The sequence below is a fragment of the Hemicordylus capensis genome, chromosome 1 (assembly GCF_027244095.1).
Source record: "Hemicordylus capensis ecotype Gifberg chromosome 1, rHemCap1.1.pri, whole genome shotgun sequence".
NCBI classification, from domain to species: Eukaryota; Metazoa; Chordata; class Lepidosauria; order Squamata; family Cordylidae; genus Hemicordylus; species Hemicordylus capensis.
The window spans coordinates 233780060-233796049 of record NC_069657.1 but is presented as its reverse complement, the minus strand read 5'-3'; the positions used below and the strand labels follow the sequence as shown (position 1 = coordinate 233796049).

The 15990-nt window shown below is 43.1% G+C and overlaps 1 protein-coding gene across 11 annotated transcripts in view; it reads right to left on the bottom strand.

Annotated features, from left to right (window-relative positions):
• The window catches only part of FN1 (fibronectin 1), an 89656-nt gene that overhangs the window by 27811 nt on the left and 45855 nt on the right, over nucleotides 1-15990 (bottom strand). For 7 of the 11 annotated variants that reach the window (XM_053283309.1, XM_053283304.1, XM_053283305.1 and 4 more), the window contains 7 exons: nucleotides 15381-15549; nucleotides 12785-12871; nucleotides 10497-10688; nucleotides 6190-6462; nucleotides 4536-4718; nucleotides 2385-2474; nucleotides 671-940 (listed from right to left, as the gene is read on the bottom strand). In XM_053283309.1, the coding sequence (XP_053139284.1) occupies nucleotides 671-940; nucleotides 2385-2474; nucleotides 4536-4718; nucleotides 6190-6462; nucleotides 10497-10688; nucleotides 12785-12871; nucleotides 15381-15549 (1264 nt within the window). The remainder of the gene's footprint in view (nucleotides 1-670; nucleotides 941-2384; nucleotides 2475-4535; nucleotides 4719-6189; nucleotides 6463-10496; nucleotides 10689-12784; nucleotides 12872-15380; nucleotides 15550-15990) is intronic. The other 4 variants (XM_053283310.1, XM_053283307.1, XM_053283308.1 and 1 more) reach the window with 1 other exon arrangement.

Below are 15990 nucleotides of genomic sequence, written 5' to 3'. Positions count from 1 at the left end.
CACCATCACCAGCACCACCACAGAGAGAGAGAGAGAGCACACCAACACCAGGGTAGCCTCTGGCCCATAAGAACACAGGCCGCCTAGTCTCTCCCTACACCACTGACCAGAACTAAACAGCAAAGGGAATGTGGCTATTACACTCTTGAGGCCACACAGATAGGCCTAAAAATGTATGGCCAATGCCTTGTTAACATTTCAGAAAAGAGGGAGGGGCTTGCAGGATCTCCAGTGGTTGACTCCAGTGTCTTGTGAAGCTCCTTGCCCTTCTCTACCATTAACGGGAGTCCAATAAAGCTCAGAGAGCCCAGTCTTTCTCTATTAAGCTCCCATTAAGAATTAAATGCCCCACTTCAATGCTCTCTAGATTCTCTTGACTTGATTCCTTTCTCTTAGTAGCTTTAGGAATTAGCCCTTCCTCCATGTAAAGAAATCAAATGAGGTAAATTCAGTCTAGGGCCACTGATGTAATTTTTTCACTTGGAAGTTGCATTTTCTTTTAAGTTTGCTTCATCTTCCTCTCAATCTAACTTTCTACCCCAAGTCCAGCCCCTTTCCAATGTGATGCTTTTCATTTGCGGGGGAAGTGAATCTTGGGAATACATGTGAACCAGCCTTTAGAAGAGCATGAATTTAAATCTGTATTTTATTTTACTTAACAAGTTCTTACCTGTACTTTGCTGTCCAATCAAAGGCAAGCTCTCCTCTTTGCCATTGAATGCAGAAATGCTAACCACATATTCTGACCCTGGAACCAGGTCAGTGAGAGTGATGGAATTGCGAGATGGTGCAATACGGACTTCTTTGGGTCTGCTTCCACCTTGCTCAAGATAATGACGTATTTTGTAGCCAGTGATGGTGGCACGAGGGGCAATCCAATGGACAGTGAAAGAATGAGCTGTTGTTTCCGAAACCTCAAGTCCAGTTGGGGAATCAAGGCCTATTTCCAAAGAAAATGTAGATTTATTTCAACTGAAAAGTTGTTGAATGTCTTTTGAAATGGAGAAATATTCAGAAAAATTACAATAGTTAGAAGGCTTTGTTTTTTCCTAAAGTCTCATCAGCAGCACAGTTCTTAATACAGGCCACATTAGCATTATGGTAACCTACAACAATGCATTTGCAGAGCATCAGTTTTAATCACAAGTCAAATAATAGACCCAACACCATAAGAAATCCTGAGTGCACCAAACTAAAGTTGTCAATAGTCTTAAATATTTTAACCCCATCTCCATTTGGAAACAGAACAGGAAAAGTTTAAAAGCCACAGGATGTCTCTAGTGCTTGAGTGTAAAAAAACCTCAAAATCAATGAATTGGATTAAGGATGCTAGGACAGTCTTGAAAAAATGAAATGGTAAGTCTTAGATTGGATCATGCCCTTATTTAGTGTAAATCAACAAAGCTATCTTGGCATTAAGGTAGCAAGTCTATTTTACTTTTTACATATAGCTGAAAACAATTTGTAAAACAAAAACTCTGGACTAACTCTGCTAAAGTTAGTCATGACTAAGTCCTGTTAAAGCTAAAGCAACACATTTGTCATGATTAAATTAAAATTGTATTGCTTTCATTGAACTTGGCTAGCAACCCTATGCGCATTTCCTTGGGAATAAGTCAAACTGGACTTAAAGAGATTATTTTTGAGTAAGCATATAGTAACTATGTGGTTCTGTCTTTAAATTCAAGCATGAATTCACAGGAAGTGAAATGTCACCGTATCTCCAGACATAAGTAACAATTGCCTTTAATATTTTTAAAAAACTGAAATGCATTTAAATGATAGAAAAACCTTTGGTGGGATATATTGTCACTCAACGAGGCTATTCTCATGGTCATACCAAATCAGGCTAAGGGAACTAGCCCGATTTGCTATGCCTATGAGAACCACCGGGCTCACAGCCAAGCCTGGTTGTTCTCAAGCAGGTCACACGCTTGAATACCCCTCCCCTTAGCTGAGGTTAGCGGAGCGAGCACTCCACTGACCCGGCTTTTTTGATCATGAGTTGCCAAGGCGCAGCTCCGCACCACAGCAACTCACGAGGAGACCCCCCTGCGGGGAGCCTAAATGCAGCCTCCCGGTTTGGGGGGGTCTCTCCAGCATGCCCTGTGCACTCATGCAGGGCATGCTGGAGCTTCCGGAGGCCACGCGGCCCCCCAAACTCCCCATCCCCCACCGGCTCCGTAACGGAGCCGGCAGTCGTGTGGGCGGCCGGTTTGGCCACCCGTAGCCAACTGACGGGTCATCTGCGAGGAGAGTAGGCTAAGCCCGCTCTCCTCGCAAACCCCATCTCAGCGGTTCCCACTGATTGTGGGAACCGCCTCAATAAAAGTCAACTAAAATAAACAGAATCAGAAACAATTAACATTTGCCATTCTACAAACCTGTTTTCTGCTCTCCACTCAGAGGTTTACTCTCACGTTGCTCATATACACTGTAGACTCTGATCAAATACACAGTGCCAGGGAGGAGATCTGAAGGATCAAACACAAAATCTCTCAATTACAGAATTCTAGCAGCAACAGCAAATCTTAGCTTTTTACCAGGCAAGGTTCCATAGCAAAAGTTTTTGCTTTGCGAGTACCAGTAGTTGATTGCAAAACCTAAGCATATACGGACTTCTAAATATTATTCCAGGTGAACATTCAGTATGATCTGCTGAGGAAATGGCTTTTAACTGCCCCGCACCCTCTCTCTGCAAAGGAATGATTTTGATGGCTTTATCTAACCTGTGGTACTCCAGATGTTGATAAGCTACAACTCCCATCATATCCAGCTACAATTTATTGCAATTCAGCAATATCTGGAGTACCAAACATTGGGAGCCACTCATGTACAGTCTAATAAAATAAAAACAACCAACTTTATTTGTTAGCTGCTCCATAACAAATTGTTCTCTGGACATTTATTCTCTAGAATGTGCTTCTAGCTTGAATAATTCCCTTGTTCTTTATTATGAAACTTCGCTGAAACTTGTACAATTTCTGTAGTCATCCCTATCAACAAAATTCTGAATTATTATACTGAGGCCTAAGCTGTCTATTTGTCCAAAATGCACATACCACCTAAACTACTATATTGGTACAATTATTTTCCCAAACCTTTACATTAAAAGGGTTAATGACCCTTTAATGCTGCCTTTCATTTTGAATTATGCACTACAAATTAAACCAGATACAGAAAGCCAACACTTGCTCCTAACACTTATACATGTCTGTAAAACAAACTATAGCCAATATTCAAAGACCTGCTGTAGGCACAGCCAAGACTCACTGGAGGCAAATAGCAGGCCATGACCACCCCACCAATTGCCATATCATACATGGCTTTTCCAAAGGGATTTCCATGATGCATGGGTGGGTGGAGGAGTGTGCATGCAGTTCCAGAAAATAAATCTAAAGCCTCCTTTGGTTCGCAGAATTATTCTAGCCTATGAGATGACCTATCTTAACCCATTCTTCTACTTTCTCACCCTAGGTAAATGTCTCCCTCCCTGATGCTACCTTCCCCACAATGAAGTCTGTGATCATCATCAACAACAACAATATATATACTGCTTTTCAACAAAAGCTTCCAAAGCAGTTTACATAAAGAAATAATAAATAAATAAATAAATAAGATGGATCCCTGTCCCCGAAGGGCTCACAATCTAAAAAGAAACATAAAATAGACACTAGCAAAAATCACTAGAGGTGGGTAGGACCAGTTACTCTCCCCCTGTTAAATAAAGAGAATCGCCACACTCTATACAGTTTGGTTTTGTATTCTAAGATGTTGACTTCGAACACTACAGCCTATGTCTACACTGGAATTTATATCCATTTTAAACTGGGAATGGGACCTGAGTCAAATTCAAATGGTTCCAATTCCTTAATTATTTTCCCCTCCCCACCACAAAATCATCTACTACTCTGCTTTTCTTGAATTGGCATGACAGAGCCACTGTTCTTATATTCCTTTGTCATGAAGTTGACAGTGGCTAAGAAATTTCTAGCACTATGTGGCTGGGATGAGAAAAGTTCAGTGAAAAATCTTCAAGTAAGCTGTGACCTCAATGGGTGTCTCAAAAAGTTAAGATCACTGGCAACATTTGCTATCTAGGCTTGGCTCATCAAGCCACCTTACAGTGCAGTATTCCTTACAAAGCTAGCATTTTTATAATGTGGGAAGGATGAACTTTATAATAATAAAAACATCATTTGGGAGTATCTCAGTGTTCATTTTTTATATTAGGGATTTTGAATTTTAAGTATCTTTGTACAGTAAAAAGTATTTTTGCTTCTAAATATAAGAAATTGGATGAAATGGCTGTCATCAAAAGGATACTTGGTTGATTTCTGAGTAATCTATCTCAGTTTTCTACAGTAATATTTTCTTGCTGCCACTATCTTTCTTGTACTGACAAAGAAGAAGAGAAAGAAGAATACAAAACAGAAAACTAGCCAGTCATCTCCCCATACGCATTCTACCAATTTCTATTTGAAGACTGGGGAAAAGATCTCCTCCATAATTGAACAACACAATTGGCCTCTTACTTGTTAAAACCACTGCATTGTCAGAAGGTGAGATGGACAACTCTGCAACATCCTCCTCATTCTTCACAGGTGAGTAACGTACTAGGAAGCTACTCAGTTCAATGGATGCTGGTGGAGTCCAAGTTACTCTTATTGTGTCAGGTCCCACATTGGTGAAACGTAGATCAGTGGGAGGAGGGACAGCTGAATATAAAGAACAATGTGTTTAGTATTTTCAGAGACAATAGAGTTCATTTTGATAGTAGTTCAAGAAGTGTATAACCAATCCCATGCAAAAAAGAAAAGAGAATGCCACTAATGAGTCAAATCCATGCAAACACAATACTAAACTAGTAGGTCTCATTCCACTGAAGCTAAAGCAGCTGTAACCTCTCAGCTCAGTCATCATGGATTTGAAATACAGTCCACAGTTCTATTCGTAAAGAAGACAGGTAGTCAGCTCTTGTCCTGTTGCCTTTTGTATGTGGACCTGCAATCCAGTTTCAAACCAGAGAGGCTCAAGATGCTCTACAGCAGCTCCAAGATGGAAGATGTTACCACTTCAAAACTCAAAAGGCTATGGAAAACACTGACATGCGTATTGATTTGGAGGACTACAGATAGCAGCAAAGTCTCTAGGACTCTACAACTATCTGAATAGTAAAAAGTTATAATGCCTCCACTTAGCTACAATGAACACACTACATTTCCATGCATAACAAATTCTGAGATCATCTTCTGCACATGCACTACAGAGAACTTTCATAGAGTGCCATGCCTGTCACTAGCATGATTGGAGGCTGTTTTCTTCCTCTCACTATTTTTAGTGAGAGGAAGTCACTAAAGTCCCCTGCTAACTGGGCAAAGAGGCACCTTTTAACATGGTGATTCTCTTTATTTAGCAGGGGGAGAGTAACTGGCCCTGTCCACCCCCAGCACAAGTACCTCCAGTGACTGTTGCTGGTGTCTATCTTGTGTTTCTTTTTAGAATGTGAGCCCTTTGGGGACAGGGAGCCATCTTATTTATTTATTATTTCTCTGTGTAAACCGCCCAGAGCCATTTTTGGAAGGGCGGCATAGAAATCAAATTATTATTATTATTATTATTATTAATATTTTGGGCAATCACTGAAATACTTCAGCCATTACAAAAACAACACACCAATTTAGAATTTGTAGAATAAACTGCAAGAATCTGCATTCAAAGTTGGATTATTTCATCTATGCAATATTAGCAGTGAGTGCCATTGTGGTCCCAATGGATATAATTTTGGACTGGGACCTTTGAGATGTGGGTTTAAGCCCCAACTTAGATATGGGCTTTGTGGAATGATAATAATAATGATCTCTCCCACAGGATTGCTGTGAAAACAAATAAGGAAGGGAATGTGCTACCCATTAGGGAATAGGAGAACTGCAGAATCCAAAAAACTGCTGAGAATTAGCTGAGGTGCTGAGACCACAACTGAGACGCAGGCTACATATCCCAACTGCAGTTTGTTGGAAACATTAAAAAGAAAACCCTACATGTAAAGCTGCATAAAAAGCGGTTGTCTTGTCACCCCAGCCCAAACACAGCAAGTGTCCCATTTCTTCTTTAGGAAAATCTGAGTCATCCAAGCAGCTAGTGACAACATGAAATAGCACTCTGATGCATCAAGTCTTCAACAATCACCCGTTTGCTGAGTCAGCGTAGTAGGGGCACTCTCTCCGCCATGAATGAGTGTGATTACGCTGATCTCATAATCAATGCCCGGCTCCAGGCCTGTGACCGTGTAGTATCCTACTGAAGAGTCCACAAAATCTTCAAAAATGGGGACACTTTCTCCTCCCGCAACTACTGTGATGCGGTAGCCAACAATGGTAGAGGCATTTAGAGGGGTCCACCTCAGGCCGATGCTTGTATCAGTTATGTCAACAAAGCTTAAATCAGTGAGTTGGGGCACCTCTATTGGGTTATAGAGCAAAAGTGGGGAGGCACAGACAAATGGAGGCAAAATGACAACAACAACAGAGAAAAAGAGAGAAAAGCAGTAATTGTCAGGTTACATGTATTAAAGATGAAGAGAATAATAAAGTAATTATGGTGATATGTGATATTTCCCTATCAACAATAAGATTGTCATTTAAAATGCACAGCACTTGAGCACGTATCTGTCCCCTCTGACAATATCTGCAAAGACATAATTAGGGATGTCTTTCAGAACTGGCAGCCCGATTCTGTGAAACACTCTGCCAGAAAATAAGTACTTAGGATGGAGTGGAAATGGCTGCTGCACCAATGTACAATATAAGGGGGGAAAGCATGTGGTCTCTAATAGACTCTCCAAGGAATCTGCAACTTGACAAGAGTGCATGAAACCAGATCTGTTAACCCTTTGACTTCATTGTTTAAAAAGTTTAATTCTACAACTGCAGCACATATGCTTTACCTTGTAAAAATCATTAGCAGTTAATGACAGCTTGCTTGGGTTATGAGTTTTCCATACAGATCACAAAGTATTGTCAGGTTCAGAATGTTTTGCCAGATGCAGTAGTGGCTCCAAGTAAACAGCTTGGTATTCTACTAGATTAAAACCAAGCCTTTGATTTGGGATTAATTCTAACTGTATCCCACATGTCATCTTGAAGTCATTTATGGTTCATCAGGCTACAGCAATCAAGACAGTTTCTGTGACATGCAGCCAACCAAAAATGATGTCCTGGTACTAGTATGTGTATAGGTGGGGTAAACACAGCCAAGTTAAAAACATAAACCCACCATCTTTAGGAACACAGTCAAGTGTCTTGGCCACTTGGTCACAACCTTAGCCTCCATAAAAAAAATTACTAATATTGCTTATTTCAAGCCTCTATTTGCCTTTCACAATGAAGATTCATTCCTATGAACTTCAATACTCTAGCAGAACCCATTATTTCCCAGGGATATACTAAGTAAGTACTAAGGTCTTAAATATATCACAGGCTAGCCCCACAAGCTCCTTATTTCGAAGACAAACTATGTGAAACTTTTGAAAGATGAACTGAAATTATTTGCTTTCATAACAATGGGAAGTTTACCCCTCCTATAGTTATTATTAATTATTATTATTATTATTTATTCAATTTCTATACTTCCCTTCCAAAAATGGCTCAGGGGAGTTTACACAGAGAAACAACAAACAAATAAGATGGCTCCCTGTCCCCAAAGGGCTCACAATCTAAAACGAAACATAAGATAGATACCAGCAACAGTCACCGGAGGTACTGTGCTAGGGTGGATAGGGCCAGTTCCTCTCCCCCTGCTAAATAAAGAGAATCACCATGTTAAAAGGTGCCTCTTTGCCAAGTTAGCAGTTTCAGGGATAATTTAGAAATCAAGGTGGCATGGGATTCTAGTTTAAGTAGTAAGTAACGCTACTTAACAGGCTGGCCATCTGGAAATAAAATATTGGTTTGGTGTAAACAGGCTAAAATACATTCATATATGTTTACACATCTCACAGACTACTGATATCAACAGACAATTGCTAAGGATCAAACAAGGCTTTGAAAAGCTGCAACTGTAACAAAGCCAGTTGACAAATCACTTTGGGCCGGTTTGGACAACCCTTCGCCTGCCATTCAGACTGTATGTGATAAGGACCTGTGTGCATCATGAGGGCACACATCCCTTTCTCCCACCTGGTATGCAGCGATGATTTTCCCTAACCACGTGGTGGTGGGAGGGATGAACTACCCCTCTTCATGCACTATAAGTACTAGTATGTTTGTAATCGGATGCACTGGGAGTGAGAACATGGGTGTTCACACACATCCTTATTGTGTGGTGGACAAAGTATTCCAATCTGGCACTCTAAAAACAGAGTCCTACCTCTTCTTGACTCTACAGGCGGGTACAGCTTTAATGCTCTCAGGGGAAGTATGTGTGTGGCCCTACACTGCAGGGGCAAGCATGAAAAAAAGGAAGGCAGATGACTTGAGGGCTGCAAGAGAAATACTTGTATCTTCTATGCATCTTCTAGGGTGTAGACAGGAGGGCAGCCTGGATAGGATCTCCTAATCCTAAGTGACCATTTAGAAAAAGGAGGAGGATACCAAAGGTGGTCTACATTTGATGCAAAACATTGTAAGTTAGAACCATTTACATCTGTTAAGGAAAACTATTTGAATATATTGTATAGCACTGAAGGAGAAAGTATAAGTTTCCTACCAAAAAAACCACTTCTCCCCATGGAATGTGCCCATATCACCTTTAAAAAGACATACTTCTCCCCATATCACCTTTAAAAAGACATACAAGAGATGCCTTTTTAGTGCTTCTTTCCTTTAGAAATTGGCATTAGGTTAAGGCCCCGATTGCCTGAATTCACTCATACTAGCATGTTAGTTACCCACAGGAGCAAAGAAAGCCCCAGTGAAAGCACAGAAACGTCAAGCAGTGTTAACAGCAAGCATCTGTCAAACACAGGAGCTGGGAGCGTTTTTGTGGTTTAGCAAAAATAAGGCAAAAATCCCATAATCGTAGGTTTGGGGTTTTACAGCACTCTAACTACAGACACAGGACTAGACTGAGCCGTCCCAGACCATTTTCTTCAACATAAGGAGGGCTTGGAATAGATCTCATGTTGTCTGATTAAAAACACAAGAAGGACTCTCACAGATACCCTTTTTGTAAGGAGATGTCTTACCAGACTGCGGACTGGGTCTCACGATCCGTGAGACCCGGTTTGGGGCGTTGAGCAGGAAGAGCGGGCTAAGCCCGCTCTCCCTGCTCACGAGCGGGGAGGGAGCCCTGGGCGGCCAGATCGGCCGCCCACACAATTGCTGACTCCAAGACAGAGACGGAGGGGGCTGGGGAGCTCAGGGGCCGCATGGCCCCTGGAAGCCCCAGTATGCCCTGCGCGAGTGCCCGGCATACTGGGGAAACCCCCGGAGCTGGGAGGCGGCTTTTCGCCTCCCCTCCGGGGGTCTACTCATGAGTAGGCACGGCAATAAGGCACGCCACGGATACTCACGATAATTAAAACCAGGTTTGCGGAATGCTCGCTCCGCAAACCTGGTTTTAAGGCAGGGGTTCTCGAGTGGGTTACCTGCTCTAGATCTACTGGGCTCGGCTGCGAGCCCGGTGGTTCTTATGACTGGCAAAAATCGGGCTAGGCTCTCCTAGCCCGATTTTTGCCAATCGTCTGAATAGCCCCTACAATTCCAGTCACACATCTGGGAGTAAGCTCTGAGCATAGTAGGACATACTTCTGAAGCAACTTGCATTAAAAACACTGAACATTTTACTGCTGGTAGTCCAATTAACATTTTAATTGGATCACCTTACATATTTTCATGATCTCTGGGATCAATATGGCAACACCTCAGTCTACAAACGATGTACCTGCTAGTTCTCTAGTGAATCTCTTCAGAAGAAACCTGTTGTTGGTCTAAGAACTGAGAGCTTACTCACATGTTACGATGTGTAGGTTTTACCATAGAGTTCCCACCATTTAGTAGGCCATACTGGAACCATGCTGGAACATTTCCAAATATCAGGCACTGTTATTTTCAGTGGTAATGAGTAATATCAGCTAAAATACACTGTGGTTTCAGTGTACTCTTTGTGCTTCTGGTCATCCTGGTAAACTAGTGCCTGATCTAACTTGTCTAAATCTTGCAGAGTTACACTCAAACAAAATGTAACATAGGAACAAGCAGTAAGTGGTTACCAATGCCTTTTGGTCAGGTATACTACAAAAGGCACTTTACCAAACCACTGTTTCATACCTAAGCAAGGTAATGGCAAAGGTATAAAAAGATACATGTCAAGGACCTAATCCTAAAAATAATTACTTGGGGGACGGGCGGGGCAGGAACCCCACTGAAATCATAGGAACATAAATTATTAAATAAAGATCAATCAAAAATTTTCACTGAACTTTCAAGATCACTTTCCTGTGTGCAGGAGGTTTACCCCCTGCACTGAAGGAGAAAATTCAGTTGCTCAGTTTTTACCTTGTGTTATTGTTTCAAAGATGGGCAAACTCTCCTGATCATCTTTAACAGTGTAAACACTGACATTGTACTCCACACCAGGACTCAGGTGCTCAAATATGCAGGATGTCTGCTCCCTGTGGACCACTTCTTCCAGACTGGAGCTTAACTGTCCATTTGTAGGGATAGTAGTAATTCTGTATCCAGTGATATCTGAAGCACAAGTGAGCACAAGGATAAGATGACATGCAAACTGAACTCATTAAGCTAGAAGAGAGTGCAATCATTTAGAAACACTAAATACATGATCCAATGCTTGACTAAGAAGCAGAAGGTTGCCGGTTTGAATCCCCGCTGGTATGTTTCCCAGACTATGGGAATCACCTATAACGGGCAGCAGCGATACAGGAAGATGCTGAAAGACATAATCTCATATGGCATGGGAGGAGGCAAATGTAAACCCCTCCTGTATTCCACCAAATTAAAACACAGAGCTCTGGGGCCCCAGGGATCAAAATTGACTTGACGGCACACTTTACCTTTAATTCTCAAAAACCAGACAGGAAACATTCACTATATAAAGTATATGTTAGAAGGCTGCAAATACTGACAACACAAAATGGATCAAATATTAATTCAATCAATCTTTATTACGGTCTCAAACCAACATAAAGTAAAAGGAGCATGGAACTTAATTTACATCAGTTCGTTGACTGACAAATATTCAATGAGTTCATTCACACAATCAAAAACTGTTCTATCCAGGTTTGGGAGCTGGGTGTGCTCCCAAATTTTGGTTGTGTGGAAGCAAGGTAGGAGGAAAACCTGAGTAGCTTTTCCTCCTAGCTTGCTTCCTCACAGTCACTACTACCAGCTTCCACACAACCGAAAACTGGGAGCACACAGCTCCCAAATTTGGTTAGGACACAGTTTTTGAATGTGTGAATAACATCAATGTATATTTACCAAGGCAGCCTGGGAATGTAACCTCATCTTATGTGAGTACCAGTTTGCCTATATTTATTTATTTAGTCGCTTGCTCTGTATGCCTGCTCTGATATGTTTGACTGTCAGAACTGGGAGAAAAAGCAATGGTAGCCTCATTCTATAATTTCCTAACAGTCCTTATTTCTTAAGACACTGCTGTTGAAGCAATCTATTCTGACCAGTAAGATTAAGTGATAGATCATCAGCTATTGGGTTATTTTTGGATTTGATTGAGATAACTGCTTCCATTGACAAACAGTTAATTTTATTCTGTCACAAACTTTGCTGTTTGTTTAACCGATTTTGCTATGAATTGCAAAACCCAATAGGATATTTCAGGCTGAAGATCACCTCCCTTTTCCCATGAGGAAACACAGTCATAAACATCATATGACTTAAGTCATTAAGTTATAAACATCATATGACTTAATGTATCCCTTAATGCACAGCATCCCTCCAGTGGCTGTTGCTGGTGTCTATCTTATGTTTATTTTAGACTGTTAGCCCTTTGGAGACAGGGAGCCATTCTCTCTCTCTCTCTCTCTCTCTCTCTGTGTGAACTGCTTTGGGAACTTTTGTTGAAATGCGGTATATAAACATTCATTGTATTTGTATTCAGATGGGCCACCCACATGATTACCAGCTCTGTCATGGAGCCGGCAGGGGTGGTGGGGATCAAGGGCTGCCTGGCCCCTGGAAGTCCCAGAATGCCCCATGCAAGTGCGTGGGGCATTGTGGGGAGACCCCCAAGGCCAGGAGGCTTGCTGTAGCCTCCCGGTCGGGGGTCTCCTTGTGGGTCGCCGCGGCGTGCAGCCGCACTGCAGCGTCTCATGATTGAGAAAACAGGGTTAGCAGAGCACTTGCTCCGCTAACCTAGTTTAATGGGAGGGGGGGAGACTTTGTGAGGTTTGCTACCGGGAGCCAAGTGGCTCCCATTGCAGCACACGACTGCAGGAAAGTGGGCTGGGCTCCCTTAGCCCACTTTCCTGTGGTTGTGAGAATAGCCTCATTATGTTTCAATACAATCTGCCCACTACCATTCCCCCAGCCCCCACAAATATTCTATAGTCCTCATGAACACATAGGAAGAAGATTTATGGCCAGTTCAATGTTAATTTTCCTTTTTCTTAGGTGGAAGCACCTTTCTAAGATGGATACTGTTCAGTTTCATCACTGAGATGCTCCACAAAGTCCTTCTGACAGGTAACCCACATATCAGAAATCACACTCTAACAAGTGTATTCAATATTAGGTCAGCAGCAACACATGAAGCATCAGTTCAACTAGTAGTGGACAATTCCTGGAGTTGTACTTGTAAATACCTGGAGTTGTGCTCCTTTCCCAAGAGACAGTAAGGATTCCAGTGTCAGGGTTAGAATCAAGATGCAAGTTGGTTGGTGGCGATATTGCTATAGGGAGCAAAAAACACTCTTTTAAGATTTCTCTACAAATACAAAAACTGGTCTTTTAAAAAATAAAACCTGTGCAGATTCCATTCTTGCATGAGCCTATTTTACAATCCTAGAATGCCTGTAATCCAGCTACGTACTTTATATTTAGAAAACAGGACTTCTTAGCACAACACCAGTCTGGTGTGGTATTTAGAACAGTAGTGAGCTGCTGTGGAAGATGGGAGTTGAATTACAACAGCTGGAGGGCCAAGATTGCCCACTCCTGGTTTAGAGTGTTGAACCCCAAGCAGTGAGACCCTGGTTCAAATCTAGGTGGCCAGATTTGGCTTTTAAAAAGCCAAATTCTGGCTTACGGCCCATTTGACCCACAAGTATACCCCTCAGGTTCTGGCAACTCTGGTTCAAATCCCCATTCAGCCATGAAACTTACTGGGCGACCTTGGGCCAGTCATTGAAGTGATCGTCACAATTGCTGCAGGAGGCTACCCCCACTTCTGTGGGGAAGAAGCCCGAAAGTGCTTACTTCCCCACAGACGATCACTGCCTCCTCTCTGGGCAGCCAGATCAGCCGCCCACATGACTACCGGCTCCGTCAGGGAACCATTAGGGGTGGTGGGGATTGGGGAGCACGGGGCATTCTGGGGAGACCCCTGTTGGGGGTCTACTCGTGTGGTATGGAGGCACACAGCAACGACACATGATCAGTGTTCCCTCTAGGACGTGGGCATGTGCATGCGCTCACAAATTTTTGGATGTCTGCTGAGTTAATTTTAGATCCCGCTCAGGTTGAATCAGGAAAGCACCATTCTGAATGCAGATGCCCGCACACTGCCTTGATACTGCTGCCCAGAACCAAACTCATTCCGCACACAGGTGAGAAGAATTGAGAGAACACTGCACACGATCAACGAAACAAAGTTATCGGAGCGCTCACTCACTCTGCTCGGAGCTCAGTCCGTTAACCTCGTTTAAAGGGAAGGGTTGGTAGGCAGGCTTGCCCAGTGGTTCTCACAATGGAGGAAAACTGGGCTGCGCTCCTTGAGCCCGTTTCCCCCTCATTGTGAGAATAGCCTCATTCTCTTTCAGCCTAACCTCACTCACAGATAGGTTGTTGTGAGGATAAAACAGGGAGAGAACCATGTATGCCAGTCTGAGATGTTGGAGGAAAGGTGGAATAAAAATGTAGCAAATAAAGACACCCATTGCATTACTGATGTCTGTTAGGTTATCCTGAACGGGCATTCAGAACTAAAAACATTAAAAATGCCTTCCTGAATCAGGTCCACCTAGCTCAGCATCCTTTGGAAGAATTCCAGTAACTGGACACAGAGCAGGCTCTAGTTCGTCATGACCAAGCACCACTGAAATAAATAGGACAAGTTAGTCATGACTACTGGAAGTCACATTGATTTCAATGGGACCTAACCATTAGGGATGTACACAGAACCGGCGATGGCCAGTTCAGTGGCGGGGTGGGTGGGGGTTTACCTTGGTGCGTGTGCGCACGGACATCACACTCACGTGCTCCAGGAACTTCCGGTCCGACGCACACCAGGGCGGCAAAGATGTACACTGCCGCTCCATGCGGGACCATTTTAAGCACAGCGCCAGTGGGGGGAATGCGGTGGGAGGAGGGGTAAGAGCACCCTCCCCAATCCTTAAAGAAGCCCCTGTCCCCGTGTCCGAACTGGTTCAAACACCGGTTCCTGAACCAGTTCGGCATTCTAGGAATAGAACGCTGAACTGGTTCATGCACATCACTACTAACCATGACCAACTGAATCTGGATTCTGCCTGTTAGGTAGTCCAGCGTGGATCAAAGTCTATCTTCTGCTTTCTCATTGGCAACCTCAAACCATACACACAAGCGATAACTTGCCCAAGGTCACATGACTTGTCATATGAATTCTGCCTGTTCTCCACCCCACTCACCGCCCGCCTCAAATATCCTGGCTCAAATCAAGCATTTTCCTGATTTATAAGAACCCATTGTTAGGGAAATTCCCTAATATATTGGAAGGAGAGCTGGTCCAGTGGTAGCAAGCACGAATTGTTCCCTTTGCTAAGTAGGGCCCACCCTGGTTTCCATTTGAATGGGAGACATCTGTGAGCTCTGTAAGATATTCCCATTAAGGGATGGGGTCACTCTGAGAAGACCATCTGGATACTTGCATGCAGAAGTTTCCGTTCCCTCCCTGGAATCTCCAAGATAGGGATGAGACTCTTGCCTGCAACCTTGTAGAAGCCACTGCCAGTCTGTGTAGACAAGACTGAACTAGATGGACCATTGGTTTGACTCAGTATATTACAGCTTCCTATGTTCCATTTTACTAATCCACTATCTTCAGTGGGAGTATTTGTCATGTTTGACCTCAGAATATTATTGATATATTAAGTCATGGTTTCTAGATGGCCTTTGGCCACTGGGGCTGGGGATGAAGTCTCAAAACCCCTACATTAAGTATATTTCATAATGGCCATTATGTATTAGTTAAAGAAGTCTTACGTGTAACTACTGTCTTGATGATTGGAGTGTTTCTCTCTTGACCATCTGTGATGACTGAGATGCTGTAGGTGTATTCCATACCAGGAGTCAGACCAGATATAACAATGCTTCCAGATTCAGAAATGACCTCCCTTGGAGCTTCTCCACCTTGGCTTGGCCGCACACCCAGCTATAACAAAAACATATCAGGAATCATTCACTGCTATAATCATTCACTATGACCAATACAATATATTGAGGCTATTCCCACAATTGCCCAAAAGCGGGCTAAGGGAGCCCAGCCCGCTTTGGGGGCAATCGTGTGCTGCAACAGGAGCCCCCGATCCCTGCAGCCCCTGCCAGCTCTGTGATGGAGCCGGCAGCCATGTGGGCGGCCAATTCAGCTGCCCGGCTACGAGCGACTGTTTGTCTGTGGGGAAAGCGGGCTAAGCCCGCTCTCCCTGCAGAACCTCATCAGGTGCTTCGCACATATCACGTGAATCGCCTCACTGAGAAGCATACTACTGACCTAGATAGTGTGTGGAATTTGTATTCCAGGAATGAAACTTAACTCAGGTTTTCATTTTACAAATGCAGTATTCTAGTCCTCATGACTGTACAGAAAACTTTG